The 13,570-nt window shown below is 39.2% G+C and overlaps 3 protein-coding genes across 3 annotated transcripts; 1 reads left to right on the forward strand and 2 right to left on the reverse strand.

Moving 5' to 3' along the window:
- The first annotated feature begins 1,683 nt into the window (after nt 1-1,683).
- LOC104705301 (cytochrome P450 86A2) lies at nt 1,684-4,293 on the forward strand. The gene is made up of 2 exons (XM_087460598.1): nt 1,684-2,670; nt 2,812-4,293. Exons 1-2 carry the CDS (start codon nt 2,249-2,251, stop codon nt 4,058-4,060), a joined length of 1,671 nt encoding a protein of 556 aa, XP_087316724.1. The 5' UTR covers nt 1,684-2,248; the 3' UTR covers nt 4,061-4,293.
- Nucleotides 4,286-8,270, reverse strand: LOC104705300 (ascorbate transporter, chloroplastic). Its single transcript, XM_010421274.3, has 12 exons — nt 7,792-8,270; nt 7,348-7,416; nt 6,883-7,256; nt 6,675-6,782; nt 6,437-6,592; nt 6,130-6,345; nt 5,824-6,033; nt 5,589-5,726; nt 5,322-5,423; nt 4,979-5,044; nt 4,809-4,893; nt 4,286-4,617 (listed from the first exon to the last, which is right to left on the reverse strand). The coding sequence occupies exons 1-12, from the start codon at nt 7,844-7,846 to the stop codon at nt 4,520-4,522; spliced, it is 1,677 nt and encodes a 558-aa protein (XP_010419576.1). The 5' UTR covers nt 7,847-8,270; the 3' UTR covers nt 4,286-4,519.
- A 1,911-nt stretch (nt 8,271-10,181) lies between these two features.
- On the reverse strand, nt 10,182-13,373 carry LOC104705302 (putative glycerol-3-phosphate acyltransferase 8). The gene is made up of 4 exons (XM_019228341.2): nt 12,435-13,373; nt 12,022-12,337; nt 10,900-11,374; nt 10,182-10,802 (listed from the first exon to the last, which is right to left on the reverse strand). Exons 1-4 carry the CDS (start codon nt 12,746-12,748, stop codon nt 10,399-10,401), a joined length of 1,509 nt encoding a protein of 502 aa, XP_019083886.1. The 5' UTR covers nt 12,749-13,373; the 3' UTR covers nt 10,182-10,398.
- Nucleotides 13,374-13,570: the final 197 nt, after the last annotated feature.

Below are 13,570 nucleotides of genomic sequence, written 5' to 3' on the forward strand. Positions count from 1 at the left end.
CAACAATACTCACATCAAAAGAAATTATCACTAGATATTGAGGTTTAGTTACACCTTATGACTTATCCTGAAACTGTGTACTTTACATCGGTGATTCTTAATTACCATTTTAAATATTTATAACGATCAACCACAATTTAACTCAATTGAAAAACTTGGACCATGCATGATCTTCAGTGTTCATGTTAGTTGTTTCACTAATAAAGGATAAAAAGAAGAAAAAGTCAACAGTGAGTTTATGTCTACGGAGGTTTGGCAAGTCATCTACAAGCTATGAGGCTATGAGCTATCTGACATCTACAGTTGTGTGTCCCATTTGTTACATTTTAAACATGTTTTTTTCTTCTTTTAATTTTCTTTTCTTTTGCAAATTATGAGTCAGTGTATGTATATATATAAACAGTTTTTTTTGGGTTTGAATATAATATATAAATGCAGTTATAATGACCTACCAAATATACATTTACTAGAAAGTTAGAAACTACGAAACCCAAAATAAGTTATAGTATCTTATAAGAATTTGCCATACATTTTTACCGCGATGGTTAAATCTTTGAAGAGTTCTCGACATTAACTCGCATTCAAATGTGCTTTCTTGCGATATGTATGCAGTTTAGAAGTCTGCAAATTATGTCATCTTGGACTTTTTCTCCATTGGAAAGCGAGATACAATGCACATGGAAACTAGCTAACAAACTCAATACTACATAACTGCAGCGGATCGGAGACTGCATTTAAAAATTTATCTTCAATATAAAGACGTATTTATATATATTATATTTACTAATGTAATAAAAATAAGAACAGGTGAAAAAAGGGAACACGATCACAAGGTTTTCGCATACGTACAACCCCTTTACAGAGTTACATTTGCTGCTCTGATGTTATTGCTCTCTGCGTGTGGTGATTTATGGTTGCCAACTTTACTTACCTAATATGTATACATTACTAATATATGTAACACACATTTGTCACATACATTATTACTGTAAGTACTTATACCATCTATTTATGATAATGCAGCAAGTGTACACAAGTCAGCTCCCTTTGACTTTCACATCTCATGAATGCATGCCATGACATCTATATCTTACTCGAGATTTGTGCATGCACATAATGCACTTCTGTCTTTTGCAATTTTTGGTATTGTAAAAACAAGAAGAAAAAAAATGTAATAGCTCGAGAGACCAGAAAGGTCTAAAACTAAAGACACAATACAATGTGTTTCTTTCTTGTGGGATTAATCAATTCACTCTTTAATAGTTAACACTTCTTTAGCATAGAAGAAAAGATAGGAAACAAAGTAGGAAATCAGGTAAAAGAGTCACGAGTTGCTTACCAAATCCCTTCCAAAAAATTAAGAACTGATAAACCAAAACGAGAAGATTAAATACCACGTCTCCTTTTCTCTATTATAATTAATCTAGGTACTAAAAAAAAAAATCAGTTTTCAACAAAACGTGAGCATTGGTTTACGATCACTTACAAAGTCAAACCTAAAAGGTTGTATTAGGACACAATGCAAACCTATTAGACATTAACTATATCATGCAAACCCTAATGTCATTACCTAACAATACATGTGTTATGTGTTCAACTCTTCTAACCCACATTAGATGTAAATAGTTAAGCAATAAAAAGATTCTACTTCTACTACTACTACTTTAATTATTATTCTCATCCATATTTTTCTGTGCTTCTTAGGTTCTCAACTAATCTCATTTAATTTAGCACACAGAGAAACACACACGTATATAAAATAATACAATATGTTCACACCAAAACAAAAACAAAAACTCATATATGTGTATGAATATATAAATAATTAGACTCATTAAATGAGACGACTCTTCTTCCCTGTGCATTTTCTCTCCTGTATCATACTCTCCCAACTTTACCAATTCTTTGACGACTTCAAAACCACACCAAATCTTTTAATTTATCTCCAAAACCATAAGCGAGTTCACAAATAAACTACTTAGTAAGCTGACATTTCATATCTCATTCAATTAGGATACACTCTCTCAACAATCTTCATTAATGAGGGTTGCTGCTTGCTTCTGAAGGCTAGCAGTAACAGTTGTATTTCTTCCACTTCTTTTTCTTCTTGATGCCATCTCTTTCTCTCTATATATATTTTCTCACCAAAAACCTTAATCATCCCTCAAACACCATTAAGTTTCCTTAAAAACTTTCACATTTTTGGTTACATTTTTGATTCAATTTCAAATATAGTCCTCCCATTGATATGGATGTATCCAACGGAATGCTGCTAGTAGCTGTTGCTACAGCTTACTGGCTATGGTTCAAGAGGATCTCACGGTGGCTAAACGGTCCACGTGTCTGGCCAGTGTTGGGCAGTCTTCCGGGTCTGATCGAGCAGCGCGACCGTATGCACGACTGGATCACTGAGAACCTCCGTGCGTGTGGCGGCACTTACCAGACGTGTATCTGCGCCGTGCCTTTCTTGGCGAAGAAGCAAGGTCTCGTGACGGTCACGTGCGATCCGAAGAACATCGAGCACATGCTCAAGACCCGGTTCGACAACTACCCTAAAGGTCCTACATGGCAAGCCGTGTTCCATGACTTCCTCGGCCAAGGCATCTTCAACTCCGACGGCGACACTTGGCTCTTCCAGCGTAAAACCGCCGCTCTTGAATTCACCACCAGGTACGTACAACCTTAGCCCGACTGACCGGGCATTCATTTCATGCATGTACGATGATGTAACAGAGTTAGTTCTTTTTCTTCGGTTTACTCACTGAATTTTTCTTGGTTCGGTTATGTAAATTGTTTGGTTCTGTGATGCAGGACGTTGAGGCAAGCGATGGGTCGATGGGTGAACCGAGGAATAAAGCTCCGGTTCTGTCCGATTCTTGAAACGGCTCAGAACAATCACGAGGCAGTTGATCTCCAAGACTTGATACTACGGCTCACATTCGACAACATTTGCGGTTTATCATTCGGGAAGGACACACGAACCTGCGCACCGGGACTCCCCGATAACGGGTTCGCCTCGGCATTCGACCGAGCCACGGAAGCTTCTCTGCAGCGGTTCATTATGCCGGAGTTCCTATGGAGGCTGAAGAAATGGCTTGGGCTCGGCTTAGAGGTAAGCTTGAGCCGGAGCTTGGGAGAGATCGATGGGTATCTGGATGCTGTCATTAACACACGTAAGCAAGAATTTCTGAGTCAGCAAGAGAGTGGGTCCCTCCCGAGACACGACGACCTCCTCTCTCGTTTCATGAAGAAGAAAGATCCGTCCTACAGCCAGACGACGTTTCTCCAACACGTGGTCCTTAATTTTATCCTAGCTGGACGTGACACGTCATCAGTAGCGCTGAGCTGGTTCTTCTGGCTGATCACGACGCATCCAACGGTCGAGGATAAGATCGTCCGCGAGATTTGCTCCGTTCTGATCGAGACACGTGGAACCGACTTATCGTCGTGGACGTCGGAGCCGTTGGAGTTCGACGAGGTCGACCGGCTGGTTTACCTCAAGGCGGCGCTCTCCGAGACGTTGAGGCTCTATCCATCGGTGCCTGAAGACTCCAAGCACGCCGTCAACGACGATATCTTGCCGGACGGGACTTTCGTGCCGGCGGGATCCTCGGTGACTTATTCGATATACGCGGCGGGGAGGATGAAGACGACTTGGGGAGAGGATTGCTTGGAATTTAAGCCGGAGAGGTGGATCTCGCCGGAAGATGGGAAGTTCGTGAACCACGATCAGTACAGATTCGTGGCGTTCAACGCCGGACCAAGGATCTGTCTAGGGAAAGATCTAGCGTATCTGCAGATGAAAACGATAGCGGCGGCGGTATTACTCCGGCACAGACTGACGGTGGCGCCGGGACACAAGGTGGAGCAGAAGATGTCGTTGACTTTGTTTATGAAGAACGGACTTCTGGTCAACGTACACAAGAGGGATCTGGAAGCGATCATGAAGAGTCTCGTCGTAACCAAAGAGAGAAACGACGTCGTCGCTCTTAACGGAGTATGCAACGGCGTTATTGGTGAAGGCGTCGCCGTTAATGCGGCTGTGGCGGTTGCCGTGTAATGCGATGCAGCTCCTCGGGTTAAATAATATACTAAATACATACATTTTCCTTTGGGTTTTGTGATTTGTTGGGTAACGGTAAAAAAAACATTGGTTTGGTTGTGATGATCTTTATATGAAAACAAACTTGTAAGCAGATACTCTCTTTTTTTTTTTTTCTTCTAATGTAATACTTTGGTTGTTGTTCTTCTCTAATGTAAGCTTTTACAATTTGATTCTTATCCCTTCCCCCATCAAACTGTGTAAGCTTTAAAAGAGTCCCAAAAATATACTAGAAACAAATACAGGTTTTTTTTAAAAAAACTTGTTTCTTTATGAAACAGACCAGGGAACCATTTTCACACATTTGACCTCACTATCAGATCAAATGGATAGCAGCGGATGTAAAAAAAAAGTTAAAGCTTTGCGCACACAATCTCACTGCAGCTATTTGATAAACTTGGTTCGCCGCGGTCAGGTCTAGTCGAGAATTTTCTCTCCGGTTGCGAACAAGTTCCAGACCAGAGTTCCAATTAGATACAGTGCGACTGCTACTTTGAACACATCATCCCATGAACCTAAATATTAGGTACAAAAATAAAGCAAGTCGTTGGTTAATAATATAATAGACACAGGAGGATATCAATGGATCATAAAAATCACAAAAGAAATCACAATATCCATACAACGTCCACCCTAGATCATAATCAATGGCCCAAATCTGTGTCTGTATGATTGGCAAGAATGTGGATATAGATTAATAAAATACCTCGTTGGAGGATGTAACCAGTAGCTGCAGTGCCAAAGACACCAGCGAGGACACCTGCTGTGTTTGAAAGTCCTAAGAGTACACCCTGCGATCCAAGGCATAGTTAATGAAGTCGAACAAGTTTGTTGACAAAGTGTATCAACAGAGAGAGAATTTTGATGTTATCTTACAGCGTATCGTGGGCCAATGTCTTGATGATTAGAGTACAGACCCGACTGAGAGAATGCATCAGAGCCCTGTCGGGTACAACATAAGTCTTTATGTCAGAGCTGTACACAATTCATGATAAGGTTCCAAGGGAGAGACAACTGTCTGTTTTAGTTGCCCGACATTGCATTTAAGTCATGTTCAATTTTATAGTTGTACTCTCTGAAGAACAATCTTTGTGTCGGCACGGCCGGTGTGAAGTCAAAAACGGCAAACATGTTTTTAACAGTTCCAAACTTAATATGTACACTCACATACGCATAATTCTATGGATCTTTTAATCATACGATATTTTGACACCAATACCTGACTGCATGCCATGCAGAGGACCGCCATTGCTGGAGTTTTGACATGGCTCAGCTGACTCAGGAAGAAGGCAGGACCCAGAAAACCAATTGATTGCATAATCTGCGACATTGAACAGTTTATTAGCAGTAAGTAACAATTGGAGTAGCCTTAACTGATTCATGATGATAATAGTCTATTGTTATAAAGTTTTTGTTGTCATACCCTATAACTGAAAGCAGCATAACAAGTGTGGCCTTTGAGTTAGTAGAAGAGTATATTTCTTACCTTTCGAACGTTTGTAATTGAAAGACCCCTGCTCACTAGAGTATCAGCAATCCAACCTCCAATATTAGCGAAAATAGCCATGGTTAGCCATGGCAAGACGCATAGGAGCCCAGATTCAGTGAGGTTGAACTTCAAGACCTGCAACAGGACCAAAGACCAACAATAGACAGGGTTCTTTTTACTTGTTCTTATTCTTATTAAAACGTAAGGATATAAGTGAAGTTGAGATCCATGCCTGATTGTAATATGTAGGCATCCATGTCAATAGTATGAAAGTTCCCCAATTATGGCAGAAGTGAGAAATTATGAGAGCCCAGACAGGGGGTTTAGACAGTATTAGCTTCCATGGAATAACAGTAACAGGTTCCCGTGGTTTGCTACCTCCGAGTATGACCTTCTTTTCTTCTGCACTTAGGTCCGGGTCATCCTTGGGAGAGCTATATGCCTGAAAGGAAACAAACAAGTGTTTTAATAAATAGTTCTGTTGGAAGTTTCGTAGATATCAGAATCTTGGCTCTTATCATGGGGAGAAAGTTCATACATATTTTAGCCACAGCATAAACCATATACTTCCAAGGGAACCAAACGAATAGAAAACAGATGGCCATCCAAACTTGTGGATTAGCATAGGAGAGAATGCCAATCCTGTAACAGAACCGAGATACATGCCACTATAGACAAGTGCAAGCGATCTGCTTCTCTCTGAGACAGGGATCCATTTAGAAAGCATGTTGTTCATAGCAGGCATAGCAACACCCTGGAACAAAGGTAGACAGAATCAGCCAGTGAGAAGTTGTACAAGTCTGAGACAAGTCTAGGAAGAGAAAAGAAATACAGAAGAGGCCAACCTCGCCAATGCCCATGAACGCCCGCACGACAAGCAAAAAGGGGAGACCAAGTCTCGCAGCGATAGGAGTCATAATTGTGGCAAAGGACCACCAGACAACACCAAAACCTAAAACCACCTTCCCACCAAACTTATCTGCCCATATACCTCCCAGAATCTAGATATTAAAGAGAAAATGAGCACGGTTTTGAGCTCTATACCAAACCACATCTTACAATTACATATATAGACCTCCTGACCTGAGTAAGTAAATAGCCCCAGAAGAAAGAGGACTGAATTAAGCCAACAGTTGCACTGCTCCAGTTATATTCTTGTGACATGGGAAGAATGGCAATGCTCATGTTCACCTACCACAAGCATCTCATCATTAAGTAAAGACACAGTATAGTAAAAGTTTACACACCCTTCAAATATGTACAAAGATAAGCAGGGCATAGTAGTACTTACACGGTCCATATTGCACAGAAGAAACGACGCAAAGCATAACAAGACGATGACCCAGCGTCTAGGAAACTGCTGCCACCACGGAGATGTGTTCTGTAGATTACCTTCAACTAAAATAGCTTCAGCTGAACCATCAGCAGATGGCAGGGAGTCAACAACTCCATCTGTAATATCGGAATCCTCTGATTTGTAGTAAGCACGAGATCTGTTGATCTTGGTATTCCCACAGTCGTTGATACTGCTCCTAAACCTAACTCTAGAGTCCAATCTTGGTTGAAGGAAAGATCCAAAACTTGTCATGTGTCCCCCAAATTCAGGCTTTAAATTAGGTTGAAGAGATAAAATCTTCCATGGTTGATGATGATTACGGCACAATGCTACAACAATTGAAGAAGAAAAAAAAATGCTTAAAAGATTGAATAAAATTGCATAACAAAAGAGGGCACTGAAAGATGGGAAAGTAGGTACCATTAGGAAAAAGCATAAATCTGTTGGAAACCTCTGCACAATTTTTGCCTAATCTCTGACAACCATTGCCTACAAAGTAACAGAAGGCAGTATTAGCTGCAAAACTGGGATTCCAAAACACCAATGATTTTGGATACCAAAGGTAGATGAGAATCGATTGCACAAGAGTCTTGAGTATCACTAAGAAAATGATACACTAATGATTCAGGTACACTAAAATCCTTCTTCACACTTGTAGACAGTGTAGAGAGAAGATGAGAATGAGAAATTTTACTTCAACAAAAACCAAAGCAATGCACACATTAATGATATCGCCTCCCTATATAGAGAAACGAACTAGAGAGTTTTTGGTTAAGCTCAAAGCCTATCGACGATTCCACTAATATATACTAATCCGATAAACAACCAGAAACCGCTAATAAAGTCAAAGGAGAAGGGAGATACCTGAGCCGATGAAGGAACCAAAGTTCCGGTTTGAAATCAAGCCACCGAGGGCCATGTTGCCTTTGCTTCTCAGAATAAAGAAAGCTCAATCAAAGGATCTAGAAGAAGTGAGAGATTTTTAAGCTTCTTCCATAGAAGCGGAGTAAACGAAGCTTTTGAATAATAAAAGAAAAAAAAAAATCTGAGGAGAAGAGAAGAGAAGAGAAGAGAAGAGGGGGATAAAGCCGAGTGAGTGAGAGAGACGCTGAAGCGGGAAAAAATCACTCACTAGACTAGTGGCCATATGGGGAACCAGAGAAGAGGCAAAGGGTGGGTCGATAAAGTGACACGTGGCACATCATCTTCTACTCGTTGGAACCTCCGTTGCTCTCCCAATTACTAACCTACCCCTCTCCCCTTTAACTATTTCCTTTGGTAAACTTCCAAGGGTATTATTGGCACTTGGCGTGGAAAATATCTGAGCCGTTACAGCCGAAGATGACCTCACCCTTGCCACACCCAAAGAAAAAGACGGGTAGGTTCTCAAGAATAAAACATTGACACGTCACTATTGGGCTTTCACTGGGCTTACAATTCCAATATGTAAATAATACCAAGTATTGATTGGGGTCAACAGACGTAATTCTCGACCACCGTCGGTAATCCTTTGAAAGGTTCTCCAAAAATATTTTAAATATAATAATATTATTTCATTTAACTTTTGTTTTTTTTTTTAAAAAAAAATCAACCAATCAGTTTATGTATGAGAGAGGTTTTAGGTGTTGAACGAGTACTGCTACTAACTTAGGAACAATAATTAAGGAAGACGAAACAAATGACTTTTCTTAAGATTGCCAAAGATCGGGCGAGTTTACAAGGTATTCCGATGTAAACCGGTCTGCCAATTACAGAATTGTATACTCTAGACTACTAAACTTAGAGTTAGAACCGAATTATTTTCCGATTCCTGCTCCAAGTCATTTTATGTCCTTATGCACGTCTCTCCCTCAATATTTATAGTTGATGGGACGTTTCATCCTCTTGCCTCGGGATCGATATGGTATCGCCTCAAAGCTTTAGTCGGTGATCGCTTCTTCGTGGGTTGTCGCTTATTGGGCTGTCCGTCTTTATTGGGCCTTCTAGAAGCTTTGCCGGCCCGATAACGGTGATCTGGTCGGTCAATGTTTCTAAGAGCCATATTGACTATTTCGTGGGTGGGCCGAGTTGGAGGCCTTATCAAGACAGGATGAAACCCATATACAACATTAGAGCAAGTCCATTGGTTATACATCCATTTGGATGTCAAAAGAATTAATTAATAATATTTTAATTTAATTTAGTTATTTAATTATTTTTAATATATTCAACCAATAAAATAAAGACAGTTGTAGACTTCTGTCTTAATATTTGGGGGCAGAGACACTTTTTTCTCATCTCTCCATATTTTTCTTATTTTTTTTATTTTTTTTATTCTTCTGATCATCTATGGAGTATGTGCAATGGATTTGCTCTTAGTGTTTTTTAATGTTTGGACGGAAATATTGTATCTCCCTCCTCAACTTTTAATTATTTTTATATTTTTATTATTTTGATGCTCATCAAAAGATCTCTAAGATGAAAATACTCTAAGAGCAATTATATTAGTTATATTGTCATCTGAGTGTCAAAAGAATTAAATAATAATACTTTTATTTTAATTTAATTATTTATTTTTTATTATTTTTTTAACCAATCAATTCATGACGTTTGTAGATTCAGTATCTGTATAACTCTTGGGAGAGATACTTGTTTTTCATTTCTTCACCTTTTTTTTTATTTTTATTTTTATTTTTTTATTCTTCACATCCTCCATAAGTATGTGTCTTTCGTTTATGAGTATACATGTAGTTTGGTTTAGCTAAATTTATATGCTTCTGAATTCTCTTTGTTTGCTAATTGTGAAGAGTACTTTCTTTAGCTGGATGGATATATGGAAAGAGGATGTGTGTTTGTCAATAATATGCTTGCTTTCATCAAGTGCTGTTTTAGAATCCATACGACTTCATTTATAGTTCACTGTCAACAAGTGCTCGACGACAGTAAGTTAAGTTAATGCTTCCGCTTCACCAGGAGTACAACTACCTCCTTCCACACTACTTGTCGTTTTTTATAGTCATATAAAGCAACCAAGCTTACACCTAATTTGTACTCTTTATTTAACCATGGATTAGCATCTAATAAGCCAATGTACTTACTTTGTGTTAGACACGTACGGCTCATTTGGAGACGAATTTATAGTAGCAACTAGCATGGCATCTTCTATGTTCACATTAAAATTATGGCTATTTGGATATAATCTCTGCCCAAATATATATATATATATATATATATGATGTTTTCATCATACTCATCCCATATACTGAAGAAGCATATCACAAAATAGCTTTTGGCCTTCTGGAGAAATATAAACACCCCTTCGGCATCTATATAATAAAATTGTCTATATATTTAGAAAAATACAATAACCAATACATCTTCAACTATAAACCTTTCCCTTTATCCAGCAAATGACACATGATAATTCGTATATGACCTAGCTTCACTCCCAAGTCAATGGCAATTAACTAGAAACCCCTTGTTTTGGGACTTTCACTTCTTCGAGTTGTTGATTGACTCCACTCTGCCGTCATTACCTCCAAGCAAAAGATACTTATCCTTGCGGGTAAGTTCGGTGCATTCGAATCCCAATACAGCGCCGATAACTTTCTGGACGTAATTGGCCACCTCAAACGGAGTCTTCCCACCGCCTTTGACAGTCATTTCTTCAGGCAAGCGATCCAAGAAAGTGGCTTCGTAGCTCGGTCTTGGGTTCATGAAGAAGAAGTAAGGGTCCCAGAACTTAACACCCCTCACTGTCGTCCCGTTGAACATTCCTTGTTTACAGTTCATCGCTACTGGCACGATCCTGTCGCTTAGCTCTGCGAATAGAGCGCTAAATCTCAGTAGATACTCTTCTCTGCACGTCGTGCCTTCCGGACATATCACCAAGTCGCCTGTAATACACCAAACCATATCAAAATCTCAACTACTCTGTTATTTTTTATTCTCCTCTTAAGATTAATGTGCACGTATACATAAGACGTTAGGTACCTTTCTCGAGAAGTTTTCTCATGCGGGCAGCATCAGCAACACGGTCACGGGTGAGTGCAACAGCAGGAATAGGAGAAAGCAAAATGGAGAGACGAGATACACTGTAAGTAACGCAATTGATCTTGCGTCCAAGAGCAATGGCAACGATGATGGGATCAAGTGCCGTACGGTGGTTAAGGACATAGAGGTTGCCCAGAGTTCCCGGGGACGGAGGCGGAGGACGGTGGCCACGTATGGTTAAGCGAATCCCAAGCATCTCGTAAGTGTAACGGACAAAGCGTTCAGGTAAAGGGAGGTTGAAGTAGACGCGAAAGATGGAGAGGATGAAACCAAAGGGAAGCCAGAGGTATACGATAATGGCGTTCAACGGGGTTGGACGTTGCACTAAACGCCCGTCGTGGAAGACTATGCGTTTTTTCAAACGTTCTTTTGGAATTGTTGTGGCTGACTTGGTCGCATGTACCATGTAACCTTTCTGTTATTAATTATACCAAGAGCGTTATTCATTTCAGATGTATAACAACTGAAATTACTAGGAGGATAATATAACATGTCTCTAAATTGTTTAATCAAGATTCAAACTAAGCTTTAAAAGAAAAAAGAAATATATTTTTCTGAACTATTTGAAGTGTGTGTTCATTAAATGGACAGCCCCAAAATGTTGGTGGTACTAGTAAAGGTGGTTGGGGGAGAAGAAAGCAAAAGAAAAATCAATCGAGAGGGTCCCGTGAAGAGCTGATATAGGTTTGGGTACATTTATGAACCGTGCTAATTACTTACTAAATATAAAAAATATATATGATTTTTATAAGATTCATTCACGCGTAGACATAATTAATGACACTAAACCAGTCAACAAGTTAAATTATGGAGTACTATTGTTTATCCTAGTTAATGAATAGTACACGACAAGATTAATAAATAACCTAACGAACAGTAATCACAAATAAGTGCAAAGACTTCCAAAACTTGTCCTACACACACTAATCTAATCAATACTGAATAATGTAGTAATATTGTATGTCCTTAACCTAGAACTTAAGTAAGTTTAGTTAACTACTTCGAGTCAAAGTGCGAAATGCAAAATTAATTATAGATTAGCACCGGATTAACATAAAGTACCTTGCATATAGACATGAAATCGTGGTCGGAGGTTCGATCACCGAGGCCAAGATCGGGTGATTCGTCGCCAAACTCTTTCAAAACGGCTAACCTCTTAAGATCACCAACAAGAACACCAGGCTTCTTGACAAATCCAGTGGCTCTGTTGGTTTTGGGGTTGACTTCAATCTCTGTTCCCAAAACTTTATCTCCTCCAAGATAATCTTTCACAAAAGGCTCCACCATTACTATCGGATTCGCCGTCACCACCACTTTCCTCTTCTTACACTTATCAAACACCTCAAAACTGTCTTTTCTCACATCCGCCGCATAAAACCTAAACAGAAACGCAACACAAATATCATCGGAAAAAAACTTGAATAGATTCAAAAAAAATCGTTGTTAGATCTGTAGATAATGGAGGCCGAACGTACCTTGGAAGAACGGCGCGGGAGACGAGTTCGATGTCGCGGATTTTGAGACCAGCGTAGGAGATGAAGATGAGGATTTGGATTCCTACAGCTTCGGATATGAAGAGGTAAGAAACGATGACGATAGGTAACGAGAGAAGGAGGACTAGTCCACGGAATAGGCTTCCAGCTTCGACTGCGACGAGCATGAAGTAAGGGAACGAGCTTCTTGAGAGAAGCAGAGTCCCGTCAAGATCGGCGGCGATCGAGTCATACTCTCCGTCTTTGCATTCTGTTATCGGAGGAAAGTTTCGACTCTTCTTATCCGGAGAAGACATCTTCAGTACTCCCCGACTCTCTCTCTCTCTCTCTCTCTCTCTCAATCTCTCTCGTTAATGTAGCTAGGTTCTACAAAGCAGAGAGCAGACAATAGTGTGGAATGAAAGAGAGGGAACCTTGGTTGTTTTAAATGCAATAGAATTCACTTGAAATTACCAAAATGGGATGGCTTATAAAAAAAAAATAAGTGATATTTATTATCATTTGACTTTATTCTTTTGTAATAAAAAACACTCACCATAACATACCAATTTGAATCTATAAATAGTGATAATTTTATTAAGGAGAATGTACAATACAACCTTTTATAAGAAGCAGAGAAGACTAATCACGATAAAATTTATATATATGCTCTAAATAACTAAGGGAAAAACTAATCACAATAAAGTCTAAATTACATATATGCTGTGGATATGTATTTTAGCTAATAGCGAGTAGATAACAAAAATTCTCCTAAGTAACTCTAACAGGAGTTTGATCCTAGACATCATTGACATTGTAAGGTTTGACCACAAGGTATATATTTTTTTTCTGAAAGATGGTTGAATAGTTGAAGAAAATAAAAGCGATCACAAAACAAGAGGTAGGTAGTTCAGCCGCTCACCTACATATATAGAAGGCCGTAATATTAAATACAGTGGGTTGTAATTTGTCTATATGTCATCTTTGTGTTGCTATATATGTCAACCGTGTCATATCCACAAATACGTAAAACTATATGGCCACATGTCATATTTATTATATGAAAATGACTTCATATCCGACATGCATACATATATCTATATATGTATAATATCAGTCGCATTCCGATCGAACGTCTT

The sequence above is a fragment of the Camelina sativa genome, chromosome 8, assembly GCF_030686135.1.
Source record: "Camelina sativa cultivar CO46 ecotype springtype chromosome 8, ASM3068613v1".
NCBI classification, from domain to species: domain Eukaryota; kingdom Viridiplantae; phylum Streptophyta; class Magnoliopsida; order Brassicales; family Brassicaceae; genus Camelina; species Camelina sativa.